The 23,524-nt window shown below is 37.0% G+C and overlaps 1 protein-coding gene across 3 annotated transcripts; it reads right to left on the bottom strand.

Moving 5' to 3' along the window:
• Positions 1-759: 759 nt before the first annotated feature.
• Positions 760-21,669, bottom strand: LOC102224329 (innate immunity activator protein-like). Of its 3 annotated transcripts, none has more exons than XM_023324843.1 (10): positions 21,400-21,669; positions 12,377-12,496; positions 8,478-8,611; positions 5,564-5,686; positions 5,243-5,474; positions 5,024-5,077; positions 3,855-4,161; positions 2,687-2,827; positions 1,836-2,538; positions 760-874 (listed from the first exon to the last, which is right to left on the bottom strand). In XM_023324843.1, the coding sequence occupies exons 2-10, from the start codon at positions 12,429-12,431 to the stop codon at positions 782-784; spliced, it is 1,842 nt and encodes a 613-aa protein (XP_023180611.1). In that variant the 5' UTR covers positions 12,432-12,496; positions 21,400-21,669; the 3' UTR covers positions 760-781. The 3 variants fall into 3 exon arrangements, with proteins under 3 accessions (XP_023180611.1, XP_014326213.2, XP_023180612.1); XM_014470727.2 differs by lacking the exon at positions 21,400-21,669 and adding an exon at positions 14,479-14,617; XM_023324844.1 differs by lacking the exon at positions 21,400-21,669 and adding an exon at positions 14,479-14,617 and having other exon boundaries at positions 2,687-2,824.
• Positions 21,670-23,524: the final 1,855 nt, after the last annotated feature.

The following is a 23,524-nucleotide window of genomic DNA, read 5'->3' as shown; positions in this document are numbered from 1 at the left end:
AGCCTAAAACACACACACACACACATATATATATATATATTTATATATATATATATATAAAACACACACACACAACAAAGATTTTAATCTCAGGACACTGACTACAGGCAGCCCAAGCTCATTAACTGGGATTATTTCATAAAAATATGCTTTTAATCTTTATTATTATTACATAGTGGATCATTACCCTAAAACAGGTTGAAAAGGATGACATTATTTCACATCTACTAGAAAAAAGACAACTTTTCTTTGTACATCCTCACAAAAACCTGCGATATTACCAACTAAAAAAAGTTTAGTACCTAAAGCTCGGTACCTGAATTTCATAATTCATGCTTCAGCTTTAAGGACATAAAGTTACTTTACAGCTTTGCTGACCAACAGCAAACAATTATTGTTAGTTTTTTGTCTTTATACTCCTACTTAACATTGTATGACTTTTCCACATATTAAAGATTTACGTTTTATGACACAAGCATTTCAGACTGAACAAGAGCAGCAGCAGCAAGACTCCATTCCCTTAACATGGCAAAATTTATTTAAAAATGTTAAATCAAATCTAAACATCTGCAGCAAATTCAACTCTGCTGAGGAAATGTTGACCTTCTGCTGATTCCTGTTGGCAAGACGTTCCCATCTTTATCCTCATTTTATGTGCGCAAATGAAATAAAGTGAGTAAACAGAATGGTAAAAATACCTTCGGACAATACTATTGATATTCAGACCATTGTATTGTGGTTCAACATGTAAAACTGCAGTCGGTGAATTAATCTCTGATCTTCACACTTGACTCATGTAGTGAGAGCCATTGTCTATCATCCAGTGGTCTGGAGCTTCTTCTGCAGCTTTCTGCATGGCTCCTCTTTGGATAACCTTTAAAGAGAAAAGATTAAATGTATTTTTAAGGTTCTGATAATGACAGGCAACAGTGCATTAGCAGAATATTTTCTGCTCAGTGGAAGACCTCTCTGTTTCCAAGTATAATAAGCTTTTTTCATCATAAACTTCAATCTATAAAAAAACTAATTACATTAAAAACTGGGAGGTAAAGGTGGAAGGGATTATTCGCTACAAAATAGGCTCACACATGAATGCCACATTTTATTTTTTTCCCTTGTACTTTACATTTATGTCCTGATTTATCACATAAAACCCCAATAAAATACTAGGGATGCGCCGATCCACTTCTTTCATTACTGACACCGATATCTGAGTATATTTAGTATCGGCCGATACCGATCCGATACAGAAAAACTGCTGACTTGGCTTAAAACGTTTCTTTTATTAAACATGTAACAGTGTACTGATTTGCAAATTTATTTAATACTCTGCACTAGTAGAGCAAACTTAAATACATCAAATAGCTTCACAAGCTTGGCCAAACATGTAAAATCAACTTTCATTTCCCCAGTGCAGGAATATAACAGCCAATAAAGAAACTGACAAAAACAAACTTTGGTCAAACATTTAAAAATAAACTAACAATCTTTCTTTAAAATGGTTCAGAAAGTGCAATTAGAAATTCTAAACACAATGTAAAATAAATTTTAAAAAGCATCACGTCGCTCAGAGCTCAAATCATAGAATTAGATTGAATAGATCTGCCGTTATGGATCAGGTACATTTTCACCGATAGCTGATCTACAAATTTTTTCAATATCAGGATCAATACAGATAATATCAGATCAGTGCATCTAAAGCACATTCAATTTTGTGACTATGATCTGGCAAAAATTTGAAAAACAGCTGAATACTCTTGCAGGTCGCTGCATTTTTATCTTAAAGTAGAATACTACTGCTGTGAAAAAACACAATCACAGCTGGGTTTCCTTACTTGGTCGTGGTGTTTCTGATTCTGGAAGCTGGTTGATTCTCGAGTTGACATGTTTTTCAGCCTGACTGCTCCCTGTCTGTCCAGAGAGCGAGACCGTGGCGGTTTGAACTGACTGCGGCGGTGCCAGGACTTCAGCTGCTCATTCACCACCTGACGTGGGAGACCGTGGAAGCTGTAGTGCATGTTGTCCATCTGTGCTGGGGGGGTGAGTCTGATATCAGGAGGCACAGGCCTCTGTACTCTCTGGTGCGGAATAGCAGCTTTTCTGTAATAATATTCATATGTGTTGGGGGAGCAAGCCATTTGTTGCGGGATACGGAGCCGAGTCAGGTCCATGTCAGCGGGGTAGACCATTTCTTCATCGTAATACGGTCTCTGAACCACAGGACTCATTAGAGACCTGGGGTTGCGATGAAAGGCGGTGGGAGCGAGACCTTGAGGACCATAGCTGCCTTCTGGGCTGCAGAGAGGGGGTGTAGCCTGATACTGTCTGCGTGGATGAGAGGGGAACTCCTGACATGGGGAGTTGCTGTGAATAGAGAAGGAGCGTTCAGAGTTGCTGTCTTCAGAGCTAGCACAGCTGCTGTAGCTCATCGTAGGAGAATGAGCTTCTGGTAACATTATCTGGTATTCTGTCAGACGTCGCCTGGGACCTCTGGTACGGCCACGCTCCTTATAAAATGACGATTCAGGATTGGACACCCTGGGGAAAAACACAGAAACAGCTCTGATTCAGAGTGCATATGGCAAAAACAATGAAAATACACCAAAATATAAAAATATATTAATGTTCTCACCCCAAGAGGAACTTTAAACATGCAGTAATGGAGGTATGTCTGCGACGTGCCTACCTGAGGGAGAGCTGTCTGTGCACACGCATCTCTGGAGTGGAGGGGGTGCTGCTGGACTGGGTGCGGCCCAGTCTCATATGGGACAGTTGTTGAGGTAAGCAAGCCTCCAACGGTGGCAACAATTCAGATTTGGCTGGACTGCTGAACACAAAGTACAGATTTTCCAGTTAATATTGGGATGAACACTACAGGGCTTGTGGTTGGAGGATGATTCTGTTCTTAATGTCTCCATATGGATTCAAAGCAAGTTTGTTGGAGGCTCAATAAGAACTGTTGTCTTTTTTCCACTCCTTTTTGAGCTAAATGTATTCTTTGTATGTCTAAATACAGTATTATTACATAAAACATAAACTGATGAGTCAAACAATGTTCTTACTGTATGGATATTACTGTATATATTTCTGTGTGGAAGTATATATATTTTCTTTGTTCTTTTTTACCTATAATTTGCATTTATTTTCCTTTATGTGGCTCAAAATAAAGCAATAACCAACTGTAATAGTACTGTAACCACAAACATTAAAAACAAGAAATTAAAAACAATACACACCTTTGGGAAACAAAAGGGATTCCCTCAGAAAACTATTTTATTGAAATACATTAATTTTGTTTTCATTTCTAAAGCTTAAAAGTTTTGATCAGCTCCAGAAATTGTTAGGATAATGAAGCCTAAACATTTTTTTACAATGTGATGCGCTTTTACATAGCATCCACTTTTAGAGCTTTACAAACTTGCCTCAAACGTCTGTTTAATTTTCTAGTGCTTAACTCACTTTTTGCTGCCTACTATAATTTGTCCACACACTTGTGGATTACACAATCAAGACATATGTACTGTTTATTTCCTGTTTCACTGGTCATAATGTTGTGCCTCTTTCTGTGTGTGTTGGCTTTTTGCACCTACAGATGGCAGTGTCGCACTTTCCAATAGATTGACTTCTTCTACAAAGCAGCGTAAATCAGAGCATGTAGTAAAGGGAATTAGCTTTTAAACAAACTTTTGCTTTAACCAAGCATCAATATCAATCAATAGGTAATACGGTAGGTGTAATATTACAAATGATTTATAATCAGAAATAAAACTTGATTTTCAACCTTCTTATGAGAGGCAAAATGGCTCACTTAACCTAGACTTAAAAAAGCAGGACCATTGTCTGGTCTGTCTCACCTCTTTGTGCTGGAGGAACGCGACTTCTTGCTCTTCTGGTACGGCTGGTCAAGACTGGACTCCGACCACGGGGAGTGCTGGATGGGAGGGGGGTCGTACGCAGGGCTGGAGCTAAAACTCAACTTGGAGTCGATGCTGGGGCAGGGAGACTGACGGGGGTTAGACAGCGGCGACCGAGGAGCCGCTGATGAAGACATGTAGGAGCTGTTGACGCAGGAATGTGAGGACATGGTGAGCGGCCGGGGCGAATCCGTTTCCACTGGATAACGAAGACCAGAGGATGGCTGCGAGGTCTGGCTTGTAACTTCTGGGAACAAATAAATAATTATGGTAAAGTATTTAGCATAAATGACTGCGGAGCAAAGATTATTTTGGAGCGTCTTCTATGAAATGCAACCAGGGAAGGAGTGGTTCACAAAATAGAAACTGAGTCTTCCAATGACAAAGATAACCTGAATAATTAGAAAATCAGGTTTAAAATGATGATTTTATTTGAGGGAGAAGATTAATCAAAACAACTTGTCCTCTACAGGAAAAAAAGAAATGACAAAAATCCCCAAAACAAAACAAAAAAACCCCACAATGGTACCAGAGTGCTTTGGGAAAATAATCAGTGGACTGCACACAAATTGAATGTTTTGGAAGATGGTGGTGGAGAGAGTGTGATGGTCCGGGAGGTCTCACTGATTCAGGAGTTGAAAAATTTACCATAAATGATAAAACCATGAAATCTTTTCTCCATCACAAAATCCTGCATGAAAACATCTAGCTAGTAGTGTCTATAAAAAGGAAACTGGGCCCAAAATTCCTCCACTGAGATGGAAGAGACTCATTGTCATTTATCAGAAATGTTGCCAGTTATCATTATGCAAAGCCAGTTATTAGTTTTAGAGTACAATTACTTTGAAGAGCAGGTTAATTTTAACAGCAAATCATAGTTTTTGGTACTTGCTGGTTTTGTCTTTGAGATTATAATCTGAAACATTTAGGTGCAACAAAAAAAAGTAAAAAACAGAAGAAAATTTGTAAGAGTGCAAATGTTTTTTATTTACATCAGTGTATGTTTTATTGCTAATAACTCAAGCGCTAAAATCCAAGCTTTTTGCTCCCACTGGAAAAATGAAACTAAACTTTTCCATTTGTACAAATCGGGACAGGTTAATTCTTACCTTCATCTTGCACCGCAGAATCAGATAAAGAGCTGTCATCAGATGTGCCCAGATCTGATAGAAAAAGGAAACAAAGCATATACATTCATATTAAAACAACTGAATCTAACTAAGTCTGAAGTTTTATCACTTTCAAAATCAGAGGGACTTTTGAAAGTCATAAAGGGATTTGTCATCGAACTGTCAGTCTGTGGCTTTTTGTGGTCATGAGTTTCTCACCTTGTTGTGTAACATTAAGACCAGGGAGTGGCGATGATCGGCCACGCTCCAGCCGCAGCTGAAAGGCTTTTTCTTGAAGCTTCTTAAGTTTCTTTTCTTCAGTTTTGCTGTGCAGTATCCGACTCTTCCTGACAGACTTGCTCAGGTGATCTTCCTCACAGAGCTTGCGGGCAGCTTCGTATATCTTCGTCTGAAGAGCCAAATCGGCATCCACCAGACTCAGTTCTGAACTCTGGAGATTAAACAACCAGAAATGTTGGGTTTCTGCGTCATGTAAAACCATAAATCTTAGACTCTGCCATCTGAAAATGCACCAGGTACCTCTGATCCCTGAGGAATGTTTTGCTCATCCAGTTTAAACGCAGCGCCGATGCGTCTGCGAATCTGTGGAGGCTTCTCTCCTGGTAGCAGAGGGTAATCCTTTGGCAGCTGACCTGTCAGCTCCTACACAATAATAATAAAAAAAATCATTAGAATGCTCATTGATATCTTAACAACACTGAAATTTTCATTTTATAGGACAGACAGAGGATTTATTAGACAGTTAATCACAACAGTTTGTTCAAAATCACAGCCGTTAAATCCCGTGTTTAGTTTCTGTTGCACTCTTTTGAAGGGGTTTATCCAACATCCTCCACGGCGGTTATGAAACAATACACAAAAATCTGTATCAGATCCTTTCCAACATGTTCAGACAGACAGATTCAAAGACTTGGTTGCACAATTCTGCATGCAACCAAGCAGGGGATTTTGTTTCACAACTGCATACTTTTAAATTTCACTTTCTGACAGAATCGGTTTTCATATCCAGCAAGACGCAGATAAAACAATAAATACATTTTAGGGAAGTTAATTGTTTCAGAGACATCATTCTTACACAACCCCATTTATTGTGGTTTATGAATGTCCTTATTCTTTGTCACCAAGATGTGAGAGAGGGAGGTGTGACTCCCATTAGTTCATGTAAACATGTCCCAACAGGACTGCCCAGCCCAAGTGTCAACGGGAAACAGCGACCCATTTTGGGATTCCACCTTGGAGCGCCTGTGCGTGTGAAAACTACAACTGTTTCCCAATATGTCCAGCTTGGAAATTACATGCCAGTTTTTATTGAACCCTTCACTCAGCTGGCGCATAGACAAGGAAAGAGGAAGTTAAATGTGTGTGGAAAAAACAACAACCTCGAACTAGATTCAATTCTACAGAAATGCAAAGCTTTACCATTTCCTCTCATCTCTTTAAAGATGTTATCTATGGATTTCCAACAAAAAATGACATTAAATATATTTAACTGCTGATTCTGCTTCATGTCCCTGGGTTGGTGACGCACAATAACCACAACGCTCAGCGAGCATTACAAAACTTTGTATCAGATGAACGACTTCTGAGAGATTTTGACTAATATTCCAAAACATTTGAGAAACACCTGAGTTGAAAGAGTTCAACCATACAGGCTTGAACCAGAGTTTGACTCTTATGACCCCAAGAGACGATGGATGCTGCTATGAATGACAAAAATGAAGCAGAGAAGATGCTAATCTTTAAAACCTTAACCAGTATTTTCCTTTATTTTTTTCCATTTTAGCCTCCATGTGTATTAAGCTCTTGAAAAATTAGTGAACGCCATTATCTGCTTGTATCACTTTAAGTGTTTATGTTATTTGCCAGCAGAGTGGAGATGAAAGCAGTCTGATCTCAATCTGCTTTATCTTAGAGAAACAGCTTTGCACTTTCTGTCTGCTGAGCTACGGGAACTTTTTCTTCCAAGAAGGAAAAAAAAAAAGTCTTACTGTCAGGACAGATGAGGATGATAGGCCAGGGATTACATTTCAGGATAATATGTTTCAACATTTTTCTTAATCAAAGATCTGCAATAACTCTAAAACCTTGTAAGCTAGAAACATTTTCACACCAAAAAGGAAAAGATAAAATATACTAATAACTCGTTTTCTGGAGAATGTTTGGGCAATTCAATAAAAAATTATTTACAGTTGTTTTTCTTTCTTCCACTTTGCAAAGACAGATTATTTGCTGGAGAAGTGTCTTCAAGGTTGAAACAAACAAAAATGAGGGTCACACCATGCGTATGACATGGTGTGAACATTTTACATGACCGCAAATGGTGCTAGGAGTGTCCTCACTCCTGGAGAGCAGAAATCAGCAACCTTTTCAAGCCAAACTGTGGCTTTTGCCCTTGCTAATGGAGAATAAAATGCTCTAAAAAAAGTCTAAAAGACCAAAGTATACATGACCTGTGTCTAGTCTATTGTTAAAAAATAAATGCTGTATACAAATAGTTTGGTTTATGGTTATTTCCATTGACAGGTTTTAGAACAAAGAAATAAACATCAGATTTATACAAAAAAAGAACAAACACATTCCTAATTAGTGCTCCAATTTTGTGGAAAACTAAGGAAAAATAAAACTAATTGGTGACGTGATTCCAAAACAGAAAGAAAAATACCTTCAATTTGACCAGTCTGTGTAAATACTATGCAGATATTAATTTAAAAACACTGATAAATCATCTTTGCATTACCTATTTATTAAGAAAGTACATCTAACTTCTAATTTATTATATTAAGAGTCACTCCGGGGGGGGCTGACGACCCATAAGCAGCTAGAAAGGCGCAGCTTTCAGTCCCCTGCTCGGGGTTGGACCAATATATCCCTCTAAAAGGAAACTTCCCAGGGCCAATTACAGGGAAACAGAAGGTCAGATTTTCTCTTTAAAGTCCAGTTTACCATGCTTTAACAACTGTGTTATTGTCAAGTCTTATTTGAAAAAAGTAAGCAAACTTTTGTAGAAACAAACAGGTATCTCACTGAATATAAAAATACTAACTACAACCACTTCTGACCTGAAATTGTAGGGGGGGGGGAATATTTTTTATGATATTCAAGATATTTTACAAGACAGAAAAATAGAGAATCTTTGTCACATGTCTGAAGCAACATTGTGAAAATTTGTGTTTCCACATAAGATCTCCCTGGAGCTTTTGTGAAACCAACTATGGTTAACAAGCAGTAAAATGAGTCAGAGGCACAAAACTGCCCCACCAATCTAAGCCTTCCTAAGCAGGCAATGAATCATCAACACGCTGACTGCGGATTGGCTCACTTAAATTAAATGTAATATCTTTAGTTTTGTCAAACAAAAACATTGCATATCATTTCAAACAAAATCAATCTTGAATGTTTGTTCTTAAAGAGTTCGTCTGAGATTGTGACTCACAGCCTCTCGGATGCAGAGCTTCTTCAGCTCCAGTATGCAAATCTCCAGCCGGTCTTGGAGCGCCTGGTGTTTCAGCTTCATGGCCCGCGTGTGTGTGGTCACATCTTTTGCATGCGTAGTCGGACTGTCGGAGCCTGTGCCATGCAACAAGAGAAACAAAACACGACTTTGAGATCAACAATTGTGATTGTGACTGTCCTAAAGTTCATTACGGAGTGAGTAGTTAATAATAAAGCTCACAGGGGGGTAGAACGTAATTAATAAATAACTCAGTAAAATCAAAACAAAACAGGAATTCAAAATAAAACATCAGAAAAACTTTATTAAACTTATTGTTGGTGTTAATGAGTTTGTAACCCCAGTACAGAGAACATTTTGTGAGCGTTGATGTGTTGACTCCGGGTCACAGACATGTTGTTTCAAGCATCATTTTAATTGTTGCTGAACTGCATTGCATTATCATGACAAGTCAGTGTGCAAACTGAACGCCTGCTCCATGAACACAAAACATGAAAAGCATCCATTGTTTAAACAAAGCTATTTAATAAGTAAAGGAACAGTTCAAGAATTATTTAAGTGTTAGTGTGAAACTGGACTTCTCTGATTAATTTATATGAATACATTTATTTATATTTTTAATTGACGTCATGTTTTGAAATAATTTTTTTCTGTTGTCTGAGCAAATCTGGTATGAAAACAAGATAGTGAATCAATAAAAATTTTGAGTGGAAAGCCTTTTGTTCATTTGGTGATTAGCCAACACAGCAGTTTGGAGAAGACATAACTCTTTAAGTGAAGAATAAACTCTTGGTGCATTCCTCATTAGTGACACCGAAACTGCACAATCAGTATCAGAATCTTTCTAATCACAGACAATGTTAGAGTGTGACTGGTGCCGTCTGTAGCCATGGCGACTGATGACATGAAGATTAGTCTCAGGCTGGGAGGGGCTATTAGCCACAATGCATTGAGTGCTGCATACTTTCAGAGATTACTCGAAAGAATCCCTGCAGGTACTGACAAACATCTGAGGTGCAACAGGAAGAGAACGTGACAGCACAACAATAGGCTAAAGATTCCCCCCATTTTCAGACACAATCCACTTTTCAATGTGGACTGACACGTTTTCATTGTGCAAAGCAGAAACCACGTGGCTCAATTAAAGCACGGGGAATGTCAGAGAGGACAACTTATCAGTAGACAGCGGTGGGTGCAGAGAGATAAGACAGAGAGCAAGTTTAAGTTTCATGCAAGTTCAGATAAGAAATGCTGACTGACTTATTTATGAGGACTGTAATTTAGTTAATATTTATTGATTCAATAAGCTTTGAATATGGATTTTATCGGCTGCTGGTAACAGTGTCATCTGTGTGGGGTGTGTGCAATCAATCCACCGAGACTCTATGGAACAGGAAGAATGTGTTACTGGTGTGAAAAGAATGTATTCATGACAAGGGAATTACAACAAATATTCACATTTGTGTGCTGGTTTAACAATTTGTGCATATCTAATTTTATATTTTCCATTCAGAACCATTAGTATTGGGTTAGAAGTCCAAGAGATTGAGAGCGAAAGATTAATGATAAGATCTGTCAAGAAAAACCAATGTCAAAGAATCATTTTTGACTTTACGTTTGAGTTTAACCAAATTTAAACTCATTTGCTTTACGAAAAAAGTAAACAAATTAAACTCAAATCCATTTAAGCACATATTCAGCGAGACTTGTATTGCAAAAAATATTTAAAACAGAAGTTTGAAATGCTGAAGAATAAACAAGACTTGTAAAATCAGACAGCAAGTTAACCTTCCTAGAGTCAAAGGACGCAGAGATATATGTTTGTAAGTGCTTATAAACCAAAGATAATCAATTTGACAATAAGAGGTCTAAATACATCTTTAAATTATGAATGCATCCATGTCAACAAGTTTAAAATGGTAAAAGAAAAGCTTTGTTTATCTGCGATGAAATCAGTCTTTATCAAACATCAAATTCTGCTCACAAGCACACCATAATAAATAGAAATAAAAAATGGACATAAATAACTAAATGCTTTTTTGCAGCTTGCGGCAACATGTCAATATTACCTAAATAAAGAAGTGTGTGTAATAAAATCAAATACAGCACTGACTGAGATTGCCTTAAGTGACGTAATTTGAGTCAGAGTTTGTTAGATCCAGGAACCAAAAGTTTCACAATGAGCAAATCTGCAGGTTATGTAGTTACATTTAAATATAGAGGGCTTGTCTGCACAGGCACTTTGTCAATTCTAACACAGGCTTTCATCTTTATTAGCTTATATGGAAAACCACAAATCCTATTATTGCTTGGAAGGTAAAATAAGCAGCAGGTACTTCTGCGTGGATCATCTAGTCAGAAAAAGAGAAATCCTAAATCAGTATGGTCATCAAGAGTCAGGACAGAAGCTAACCTGGTGCTCCTAGTCAGTTTTGAAATGGCTCTCTGAGTATACCAAACAACTTTTTTCATTCACAAAATTGATCATTTATACTTCACTTTAACTGTTTGTCTCACTAATTCAAACTCATTTGATTTAGACTGTAAATGAGAAAACCCCCACCATATCCAGTATAATGTTTTTGAATTCAGAGGAAGGCCCAGTCATGTTGAGGCCCAGCTGACGGCCTGGCCTGGACAAATAATGAGCTTGAGGAGAAAACATAGTTGGACAGCCTGTGTTATCTCAACCAAATACATTAAACTATGATTAATGATACAGGCCTATTACTGCTAGTGCAGAGCTGTCATCATAAAAAGCATTGCTTCACTCATCTGGTATGTCTTCTTTGCACAACCTGCTGAAGGTAGGTACAACGCATTTGTCATGTATAACAATTGTAACAAACAAGGTTTTCCTGAGCTTAATGTGAATTTTAACACTTTTTTAATGTCTCAGCACTAGTTTTTGCATTTCAAATCACTTAAAAGTTCTGCCTTGCTTATATGAGCCTCCTAAATTAAAAAGCAGTTCAGCAGCTTGTCTCATGTTTTTGTAGAGCTCTAATGCTGCACTAGCTTCGTCTTGGAAGTCAGAGCTTGGATATGGGATTGACGTCTCACTACTGTCAGGCTTGTCGTATTAGTAAGACGGATAGCTGCTGGGATTCATTAGATGTTTACCAGGCTAAAACAACAAGCCATATTTGTGAACACATTAGAATCACAATCAGAGGGTCTCTGGTCCGTTTGACACCAGAAGTGCTGGAAAAAAGAAGTAAAAGGCAATGTTTGAAGCAAAGCCAAAAGACAACCAGCGTTTAAGAACCGATTTGGAAATTACATCCATGGACGGCTGTGGGTGTTGCTGGTAATATCAAATTAAATAGCAGGAAGATAAGAGACAGTGAGCCCATGTTTAAGACTTTCCATTAATTTCGAAGAGCTCTGTTGTACTGTCTTTTTTGTTTTATATTAAGCTGATAAAAATAACTAAGTTTTAAACGTAGCATTTGGATTGGTTGTTCATCTCCATAAGCCTGACTTAGCTCCTGATTAAAGCAGCTGATAATAATAATAATAATAATAATAATAATAATAATAATAATAATGAAAAAAACAGTTAAGGACCGGAACAAGAGCTTGTATTGGTGGGAACACAAAGAACTGGCGTTAAACTAGTTCCAGTTTATGAATAGAACTGGTTTGGTGAAAAAAAATACAGGTGTGTTTAATGTGATATAAGATGTGCAAACAGTTCACTACAAGAATCTCAACAAAGCGTTCTTACAGTAGCCATATTGAATCTGCAGAAGGAATTTTACTCTTGGGAGACGTTCTTTTTGGTTTTCCAACCAGAAACAGAAATTCATGTCATTAATGACATGACATCAATACTTAAGAACAACATTTTCACCAATTCAACATAAACTATTTTTTACCTGAATGAAGAATAATGCCGCTGTCCGTGTCGCTGATTTCTCCAGTGACTTCCATGTCAGCTGATCGACTACTTGTTACTGGTTTTCGATTGAAGCAAACGATAAGAGCCACACCATGCCCTGTGAAGTACAACACCAGCCAATGTTACATTAAACTTTAAAATAAACACAAAAAGGAAGGGTAGTTTGTGGAGTCTTTAGTATAAACGTCATGGTCAAATTGGTAATTATTGCTGACAAATGGAAACTGATTTTTACAAGTATAAAAATTATTAGAAATACTCCAGGTCACAGTAGTTAGTAGCACAGTTGCAAACAGCAGTAGTCGCAAACTTACAAAAGTTTCCCTTCATACAATCCCTTAAAGTGCGGGAGGGACTGAAGATTTCACTGGCTTTATGTAGCAACACAGCCCCCAACACATTTTTCTCTCGCTCAACAAGGACAAATTTGGCTGTTTGCAAATATTTCTGATTGAGAAAACACAATGGTCATGGTGTGGAAACCAAGGAGAAGCATTCACCACTCTTCAATTGGCATGTCTGTAACATGACTGCTGGCTGGTTACTGACCAGCTAATATCAACGTCATAGTGCTGGTTTGCATTTAAAAGAAAACCACTCCTAAATTTAGCTCTATATTTTATGTTTGGTATAATAAATAAATGCATGATGTAAACTTATTTAGATTTTTGTGTTAATACAGTGCATTCCATAAACTCAAGTTGTTTTATTCAAAGTTATCATACCTTCAACAGGCTGCAAGAAATTTCTGAAGCATATTTTGCCAACAGAAGCCTAATTATCTGACTAATTTAATAGAGAGAGTTGACACAACACTGCAAATATTCACAAAATTGAAAAGATGAATAGTTTTCTTTCATAAATCAAACTGCTCGACAACAGACGAGCAGCCAAGACAAACATGAGCAAAATGTTCTTTCCCAATTACCTAATCTTGTGTTGCTTCAGTGATTCAGGTGTGACGTGCCTTATTGACCTCACAGACAGGTATAGTCAGCGTCTTCAAGAGGGTGAGTACATACACATGTTGCTCTGTCTAAGGTGTTTCCTGTGACTGCATGTTTGTTAACACTCTGATGATTGTTAGCTCAGTCCATGTAATAACTGGCCTGAGACATAAATCCACCTGATGTCAAAGAGTGTGAGGCTTGTTGGTTTGATTATTAACCAGAAAAATGAAGGAATGTGATGGTGACCGCATTCCAGCACACAGGAGAGGGTCACTCCGGCCAACACCAGAAGGCTCCCTGCTGCCTTTGGATAGATAAGCTAATATACTGATGGTGCTGGCACATGATAACACGAGGAACATACAGACATTAGTAATATATCTCCCTTCTTCATTCAGGACATGACAAGCAGATGACAAACTGCCTCCACAAATCTTATGACTTTGAAAATCTTGCACCATCAAACCACACATAAGCTGCTTCCGTCATCGCAGAAATTAACGGAAATCACTAATATACAAAAGGTCGAAAGAAGAAAATTATCCAGATGATATTCTTTGAAAAGTTTGTAAGTATCCTGTTAAATTATTTAAACACAGAGCCATATGAAATAATATTTCAGCACTCGGTTTAAACCTGCATCACTTAAACAGCTAAGCTGATTTTTCTAGAATACGAAGAGAAATACCACCTGAGAGGTCTTAACCTCTGAGCATTAGAAGTTCCTCGTTTCTCATTGTCTGGTTCAAGCTGAGATAAACAGGTAATCGATTCATTTATTATGCTTTGAACAGAACTGAAGTTGCTTCTTTTAATTTACAAAAACTGAAACAACTGAAGCAGTGAAAACCCCTGAACGTTCAGTATTGTGATGTCTGAAGAACGCAAGGTGTTTGAGAAACGATTTTTCTGATATGGCTAGACAAAAGAATATTTCTGAAGCATAAAATATAAGCATAAATATTCATTAACTCTATAGTTTTCAAATATTGGTACAGTTATGTGATGTACACCCCTTTTTAAAAGAAATTAAAAATACACCATTTTACACCATCATAAATAAGAAAGCAGATGAAAGCAGATGTTTCTCAGGCACTTCCAGCTAAACAACAGTAAGAAATGTACTTACTCTGTGGGAAATGAAAGAAAAACAGCCAAAATCAAAGAGGTGAAATAATCCTCCTGAGAATCCGTGACTTGAATGTTAAGAAAAATGTGAGCGGTGTGGAGTCTGGACAGGAATGAGCGACTCGCCCACAGAGCGCGCTGCTTTCTGGAGAGGAGTGGCTGCATTCAGAGGGCTGAGCGCTTTAAACTCGGTGTCGGGTAACTCAACTCCACTGGCAGAGTTTGAAACTGTGTCAACAACAATGACCAACACACTGAGGAATTACACCTAGCATTACCCTCCTATCAGCACAATAACACACGAGTGGCAACTTGATCAAAACTGTTTTCCTTCACATTCGCTACGGCTCTAATGAAACCAAGCAGTTTACTAACTAAAAATAAAGTAACAAGCAAATAAATCTATTAGCTGTTCATCAAAGGCAAAACAAATGGTGCAGCTCAAGAAATACTTTCTCATTTTTAATATGTTGTGACCAATGTTTGATATTCCCACCCATGCTTAGTCTATCTTGACGATTCTAACAAGTCATCCGTCTTTAGCAGTAATGCTCACAGTTTCCTGTGACAACTTGTTTATAGGCTCAGATTTGAGGGAAAGATTGAAAAGTGTCTTTAAGAGACGACTAAAGACAAACTTTCTTTAATCCAGTGCTTCCCAAACTTTTCAGCTTCCGATCCCCAAATAGCAATGTAGCGTGTGACTGACTAGTAATGCTTGTGTATACTAAAATCTGCCATCAATTAAACATGGGTATAATAAAAATAAAACCCACACCAAATACCACTAACGTGCTTTGTCAATTTTTAAGCATGTTTTTGTCTAATATAAAATATTATAAAAATGCTTTAATCGTGGTCCTTTTATATGTTGTTTACTTCAATTTCCAAAAAGAAGCTCCACAGTTCCTGATTTGGGCTCCCCACCCCCTTTTCAGGAACCACTGCTTTAATTAATGGTTTTAAAAAGATTTTATGACTTTAGAAGCTATTTTACTGGTTTTCTGATAATTACCATTCTAGCTTGTTTTCTAACTTTAGTGATTCAGGCATGCAATAAAGTAATTTTGACTACTGCCACCTCCTGGTTGTGGAATACAGGATTCCTGTAAGTTTCAGTAAAACAAAGTTAAGAGTTCACAAACCTTTATGAGATTTCAGACATATTTGAATTATGAAATAAACTCAATAAAAACATAATTTACATTACAGCACACAGTTAATCACAAACGTATTTGTCTTCTGGTGATTTTAGATTTAAAATAATTTTAAATCAACCAAGAAGAAAGAAGAAGAATCAATTAAAAAAACTTTTGTTTTGACATTTCAGAAAATGAAATTATCTATGTTCTTCTCAATAATCAGTGATAAAATAGTTATTGAAGTTTCAACAATCGAACATTTGGCCTGTTTCTTCTGGTAATTTCTTCTTGCTACATCTTTGAAGTTGGAAAGCCTCTTTGTCATCACCCTAATCTGTAACCTCTTCAACAGATTCAAGTTGGGACTCTAACTTGGCGACTTCAAAATGTTATTTCTTCCACTCACAAGCCACGTGTTGGTAAAATTAAACAATTACTTTAAACCTAAATCTGAAAGGTCTTGAGGTAGGCTCATTTTGGAGTTTACAGTGTTTAACATATTTCAAATTGTTTAATAATGTAGATGAATTAAATAATTTAGGTGGGTCAGTTTTTTATTCAAGGGTTTAAGTTTAAGTAAGCTTCTTTAACAATTACCAACAAACTAGAAATATATATACTGTATATACTTACTCCAGGTGAGGTAGGAGGAACATTTTGATTTTAATAGTTTGAACATAAAATATACCAGTTTCAGAACCAGAATTATTTTGTGGTTTTGTAGGAAATGCAGCATTTAATTTACTGTTTCAAAAGCAACAAATGAACAAATACAGAAATCATACATTTCAATATAAAAAATCCAGACATATTTAAGTTTTTTTTAATACCCTGTTAACAGTACTTTAAAAAAATCTGTAATTAACTCGTAACTCTTGATACGAGTGTCGCCACTTAAACATTCCCACTTGACGACCTGCTTTCAGAACAATCCAGAGGATGTTTTGTGGCCTGTCATGTAAAAACACATGGAGAAGCAAATGGCAGCGAGAAGTCCACATGATTTAAGAAGACTTGCAGCACCTGTTCCGCTCCTGCATGGCTTAAATTCATTCTGAATCTACACATTCATTTTGGCTTTCCAGGAATGTTGGGTCTCAGACATGTAGCAAAAGGTCCGGCGATTCCCAGACATTGGAGAGTCAGATCTCAGATGACATGGCACCCAGGAAGCAGCGGCTTTAGAGGTTGTAGTTTTAGGTTAGCAACATTTATTACATTCAGCCTTGACGGCGCGAACACAACTGGACACATGAAAAACACTGGGCCTCTTATTGTTCTGGCAGGCCAAACCTTGGGAAGTTGAAGGAAGGTAATTTCCGTGCAGAAATCTTTATCGGATGATTCATGTTTGTTGCCCGGCTTCCGTTCGGAAAACAAAAGCAGAACTGCCATTTCTGTTAAAACAGCCTATTAAATAAAGACTTCCTTATTTAAGTAATACTGATGCAACAAAACAATTGAAAACTGATATTTGTGAAAAACGTAAGTATGTTCACAGGATTTACAACAAAGGTGAAGACTACAAAAATACAAATAAACTTCTTGATGACAGGAAGGGACTATTTTAGAACAACTTGGGTTGGGTTGAGAGAAGGCAGCAGGGAAAAAATAATCTTTTTCATCCCAAACAGAAGCAGCATATTGCATAAACATGCCGTAATCCAAACAGTCTGATAACCCCAACTGAGGGAAGTGCTGTCATAGTAATGAATAATGACCTATTCTGGCCATGGGAAACTACAGTCAGGGTTTTACGAACACAAATATGTCTGTGGGCGACATTTTCTAAAACGCTACTTTAACACAACTTCCACCAGGGCCGTGGAGGTAACCAGTTGCTGGATGTGGTGGGTTGTTTATATAAACTACAAGTCCCTGAGAGACAGCTTTGTGTCGGCTACACAGCAGCTGGCAAAACAAATTCTTTAAATGCTCTTGAGTCCTTTTTTAAGTTCATGGTTACATGTGGTGACAGACGATCACACTCAGAGCCTCTGCCTTCCTTCTCAGCTTTTCTCCTGTAATTAACTTCATGTTTATGAGAATCCGATGATGATGTGAAAACAAGCTAAAGCCCCCCCCCAGGTGTGTCGTGTAAATCCACACTGCAAAAGCTTTGGGCTTAACATGTGAACATTATTGAATGTGAACGTCTAGAAATTAGTAATTTAAGGTTTTTGATGCAATATATGTAAACTCGGTTTTGGAATATGCTTAACCATACCTCTAATTACCCTCCAGTTTATTTATACCCATGCATCACTTGTTAGCTGCATTCCTTCAACCCCACCCTCCCATATGCTCAGTAGAGAATCTCTTCATCCCTCGTCTCTTCCTCCATTTTATCTCATCTTCCTCATTTATCTCTCCAAATTTCCCTGCCTTAATCTTCTCTTTTATTCACTCAGAAGCCCTAAATCTCCGTCTTTGTTCTACGTTTCATGAAATTGACTGGAAGTATGAAACTATACACTACCCAAAAAGAGTCTCCTTCTCCCAATCCTCCACCAGATGACTGCATCACATCCAGTTCACTTCAGCTGCATCCTGTAAATAATCTTTTTTTTTTTTAAATATGCAACTAACTTTGTTGTAGCTTGGTCCTTCTAGTAAAGTTTCTATAGAAATGTTAAAAACTTAGATAAAAAAAATTATTGAACATTCAAAACATGAATTCAAAACAAAGTAAATATGACATTTTAAGTTTATTGTGGAGTTTGGCATTGTGAATTTTTAAAAATATATATATTTTATGAAGTGCAAATTAATTTGATCAAAAATTAGAGCATGAAAACAACAAAACTCACATATGATCAAGATGGGAGTTGTAGAAAAATAGTTCTTATAATATTTTTACTCATGTATGCCTGCCATCACTGGCTGAAGAAATTAATGACATCAACTATAACAACTTCCACACTGTAATAAACCTTATTTTTTTATTTATTTCCAGTTCAATTTTGCTATATTTCATATACTGGGCTTTAGTTTATTTATTCTTCTCATGCTTTTCAGGAACCCTAACATACCTTCACATACTTTAAGCTTCAGTTTACAGTGTTGTGGTGTGCAATAAATACCAAATTTGCATGGCAAAAAAGTACATCTGAAATTAAACGGTTAAAATTTTAGAGAAGATTTAGACAATCCAAAAATGTCATAATTGTCAGCTTTAATTATGCTGTTTTTGTGGTCATTTGGAGCTTAAAAACATATTGAAACATGTTTGAATAACTGCAGATGCCTTCAGTGGCTTTTGTTAGCATTTTCTAGGCTTGATGATCACAAGCCTAGGAAATTTACTAAATTAGTAAATAGGACCATGACCTAAAGAAGACTTGAACCTTGTGATAAAGACCAGAAGCTCTTAAAAAATGTTTTTCTGTTACAACAAAGACATATTTTGTCTTCCATGCAGAATTTATTTCAACCAGTAATTAATTTTTCATGTTTCCTAGGTCTCAGAAACATCTGTAACGTCTTCACAAACCCTCAATATCCTCAAACTTGGTACTATGACAATTTATGTTAACCTGATGCAAAAGGTGAACACTCAATTATTCACCTCTAAACCAATCAATCACTCGGATGTTTTGGCAACACTCAGGTCTGTGGCTGCCGAGGAAACCCTACTAGAGGAATGCAAGTCTGAACCGAGTGGGGATACTCAGCGTGGGTTTTTAATGACCGTCCCACTGGCAGGTCTGTGAAGCTGAGGGGGTTAAGCCACTTGCCCCCAGGTCAGAGCTCAGGAATGCATAAACTGCAGAGACATTTCATCGCACAGAAATCACAAGCTAACTAATGAGAGTGCTGCGGGGTGGAAAGGCTTTTCGCTGACTGAAGCTACAGCTACGTTCATACAGGAATCAATGCTGCAAATATTTGGATCACTCGAATAAAACTTGGTGTTAATTTACCTTTCACTAATTTCTTTTTTGGGATTGAGATCTCCCTTTACTGCCTGTCACAGTTGTGAAGTCTGGTTTATTTGCATAGCAAATTTCTGCCACAAGCAATTCACAATGCTTGATATGATGCACTTGAATTTTTATGACACAAATTTGCAAGAAGTTGTGTTAAACCTTTTGAAAACGTGATTTTCAAACCTCAGCAGCTTGTGTTTTAACTGCCTTGACCTTTTTTGTTTCTGTCTAGTCAAAGAGGATGTTGCAAGCTTATAACTTCTCTGTCCACTCTATCTTTACACTGTTCTACTTCTCCTCTTCTGCTTTGTGGACAAATAAGAGATGAAGCCCAGAATTACAAGTAGAGCAAGAGCAAATAAACAGAAAGAAGTGGCAACTGGGACCCTTTCATGGTAGTTTGACTTCATGTACACAGTAAGATGGTTAAAGCCATCACAGTAAAAATAAAGCTCAAACTCTTTAAATTATCTGGTTTATTATATGGCATTTTAAGGGCGTACATATGTACGTTTCAAACTTTTCTATATCTTTGGCGTTCTCTTTGCTTAATAAATAATTACCTCTATGGTATCTAGTTTTCTACCCATGAGGTTAGATTTAAATAAATGTTTAACCTGGTGAATACTGAATCATTTACACATTAAAGGAAAAATTCAACCCTCAGTTTCTGGAGACTAATTACAAAAAACTATGATAAAACCTGGACTTTTCCCCTGACATTAAAACAACTGAAGCGAAGCCAAGCAAAGCTTTGCAACTTCTGTATCAAAGAGAAAGTATTTAGGAGCGCAGCAGAGGAAAGGGATGTTATGTTCTGACTAATTCACAGTTTAATCTAGTTTCTTTATACTTCCTGTTTGCCTGACTATCAGTGGATGAAAGTTCAATGCTCTTTACAAAAGTCTATGACTCTTTACCAAAGTGCTCCAGTGGCTAGCAGCTGAATTAATCCCACACAGTGTCCTGATGCTGGAGCATTCAGCATACAGAGGTGAATGAATCTTCCATCAACGCAGACCGAGCACACAGAGGGTAGCGCCACATTATGTGGTGTTGATATTGGGTCAACACCAATACCAACAAGTGGGAAGGTGAAGCTAGAGTACTACTTAGTTACCATAATGTATGTTTATATACTGTCGTGACTTTCAGTATGCAACAATGTGATGGGGTATAAATTAAAAAGTTTATAAACCTTAAAACTAACATTGACAACTACATACAGCAACATAAAACACATCACTTGATGCAAGTATCCTAAAAAAACTTTTCAAAGTGACTTTTTAAATGTATATTTGAACCATTTTACTAAAGGGATTAAGTAGTGTAAATACATTTCACTACAGACTTAGCTCTGCTTAGTTTTGCCTTTCATTGAAACAAGACATACTCATATTCTAAATGTTACAAGACACTAAAAAGTATTTCTCTATAAAACAATCTTTTAAAAATATATTTACAGTGGAGATAAACTGTAATATTTTTCAGCTTTGCACACCACCTGTATCTACAACACTGCAAACCAGAGGAATGATGCTTTTTTTAAAAAACTTCCAACTTATCAAATTGTTTTTGTTGAGCACCCGCTATAACCCTCAAAGCACAGAGTATCAGCATAATCATAGAAACCCTGAATGTACATCATGTAATCAGTCAGCAGCATTAAGTTGCTGTTGGGCCGCAGCTTCGAAGGAGTTTCTGAAAGTTTACTACCCCTCTAACATCGATCATCTCTTTTAAGTTACCACCACTCATGGAAAACTTTATGGTTTTCAATGGGCGTCTTTTACAAACAATAGAAATAAAAAAAACAACACAAAACGACAGAGAAGGTTTTTCTCCTCTTACCTCTGCGGTCAGTTAGCTTGCTAGCATCGTGCCCCAGCTACGTCCATACAGTCAGCGCTCCATCGGCTGCTCGCATCCTCCCAGATTTAACCTGGAAGTTTCTTCTTTACGCCGACTACAAAAGTGATGAAAACACCGCCACGTTTCTGTGTCAGGTTAAAATTTCTAATTTACTATGACAAAACCCCGAACATTAAGCTAAATTTAGTATCTTATTCAAACGCAGCCGTTGTTGAATAAGACACTCCACGAGCTCAGTAAAGTAGTGCAATGTAGTGTTGCCTTCACGTACGGTCGAAAACGAGCATGAATCAACAAGCATTCACCAAGGTAACCGCCTAATTTGTGCAGAGTTGTTTTGACGAGAAAAAACGGGATTATTGAGTACAACAAATGGTTACAAATAAAAAGGAAATAAAATACATACAACACGTGTACTCTAAAAAAAAAAAAGAAGAAAAAAAAAATAGAAACCATCCTGTTTAAGTATTTCTGTTTCTACGCTGAAGTATGCAGTCACGGTGTGAAAAACAAACACAAGGTAAGTTATCGTGAGTTAACTGTTTGTTAACTAATCACCCGATAGGGTTTAGTAATCCTACACATTTGCACCAGAGGTCAAGAAATTGTGGGCTTTTTGTGTGCTTGAACGCCCCATCGGTGTGTGAACAGTTTACCCCAGAGAGCAAAAAGTGACTCAAAGTAATACACGATCAAATAGATTCAAAGTAATACATTTGATTCTCATAGTCTGGATTTTAACCTTTGAAGTCTTGATATTTAAATCGTAATTTAGAGAGACAAGATTATTTTATACAGTCTCAAATGTTGAATTCGAGACACACAGTCATAATAATTCATAGATTAAAAGTGATAATTCTAGACTTTGAAATTCAAAATCAGATTATTAAGAATTTCTTGAAAACTCTGAGTTCATACCATGTAAAATGTGTGAATTGTAATGCAGAATGACCGATTGAATGACACTAAAAATCTCTAGATTAAACTCTTAAATGACACTAATGTTCAACATTATGAGACTGACAGCGGATGATATTTCCACTTGATGTGATATTCTTACATGATGCATTGATGAAATCAATGAAACGCCCCTAAACTCAAACCTCTCATGCGTCGGAACTGTAGTTTTAAACCCATCCACTAGAGGACAGCAGAGCATTACATGAGACTCGGGACCAATTAATATAGAAGAACATGCATTGTTTCTCACTACCGTTTCCATTATCGCAGCAGTATGAACTGAGATTTGTTAAAAAAAACAAAAAACAAAACAAAACAAAACCAAAACCCTCAATTTTACATTATGTGAATGACAGTGACATTGGATACTGTGTATATGTTTATTGGTATGTCTTACAGAAAATTAGACTGTAAACATGTTTAACATCAATTCGGTAAAACATGTGGTGTCTTGTTAATGTGTTAATACAGAAGGTTTTACTTTTCAACAGCGAATAACATGCTAACACTTTAGCAAAAAAAAGAAGAAGTCATTCTTAAGTTAATTTTAATACAACATGCTTTAGAGTCAGTAATTGATAAAAAATAATTATAAAATAATTAGAAGCTATGCAAGATCAAAAGGTGGAAATTGTCTTGCTTTTGTTTCATCCAATCTTTTATTTTTGTTGTTTTTCTTCACATTAAAGTAAACATCCAAGTGTGGATAGGATAGAAAAAAAAACTCTTACAATGTGTGAAAATTGTGTACACCACAAACAGATCAATCTGAAATAAAAATAAAGATGCATGTGAGTTATATTTTAAAATCCTCCTTAGAAATAGATGATCTATTTTACAAAAATGTCCTTGTCACACCAGGGCTGTAAGTATTGAGCAGTCACTCTTAGCATACTCTGTGCCTTGCTCAAGTGCACCACAGACATAGCCAAGCGTTGTGCAGCATGACTCATATTTTTCCTTACAGTTAGGGGAGTAAAGCGGACCACCTCTCTGGTCCCCACCCTCTGAGCATTTCTGGCCTTGTTTTTCTTTCTTAAGCTTCAGCTACGTTTGCACAGATCAAATGTCGCTCATGCAGGCTTGAGCTGAAGTTGTAAGGAACTAGGAAACCACATCAAGTTGTTTCATTTATTGGCTGCAC

Source organism: Xiphophorus maculatus, chromosome 20 (assembly GCF_002775205.1).
Source record: "Xiphophorus maculatus strain JP 163 A chromosome 20, X_maculatus-5.0-male, whole genome shotgun sequence".
Taxonomy (NCBI): domain Eukaryota; kingdom Metazoa; phylum Chordata; class Actinopteri; order Cyprinodontiformes; family Poeciliidae; genus Xiphophorus; species Xiphophorus maculatus.
This window is presented reverse-complemented; position numbering and strand designations above follow the sequence as displayed.

Bases quoted from the DNA above. Each gene is read 5' to 3' on its own strand.
- LOC102224329 (XM_023324843.1), bottom strand. From the start codon at position 12,431: ATGGAAGTCACTGGAGAAATCAGCGACACGGACAGCGGCATTATTCTT. The intron at 8,612-12,376 runs GTAAAAAATAGT...TGCATGGCACAG, and splicing joins CGGCATTATTCTTCATTCAG to GCTCCGACAGTCCGACTACG. The intron at 4,162-5,023 runs GTAAGAATTAAC...ATTTGTTCCCAG, and splicing joins TTCTGCGGTGCAAGATGAAG to AAGTTACAAGCCAGACCTCG.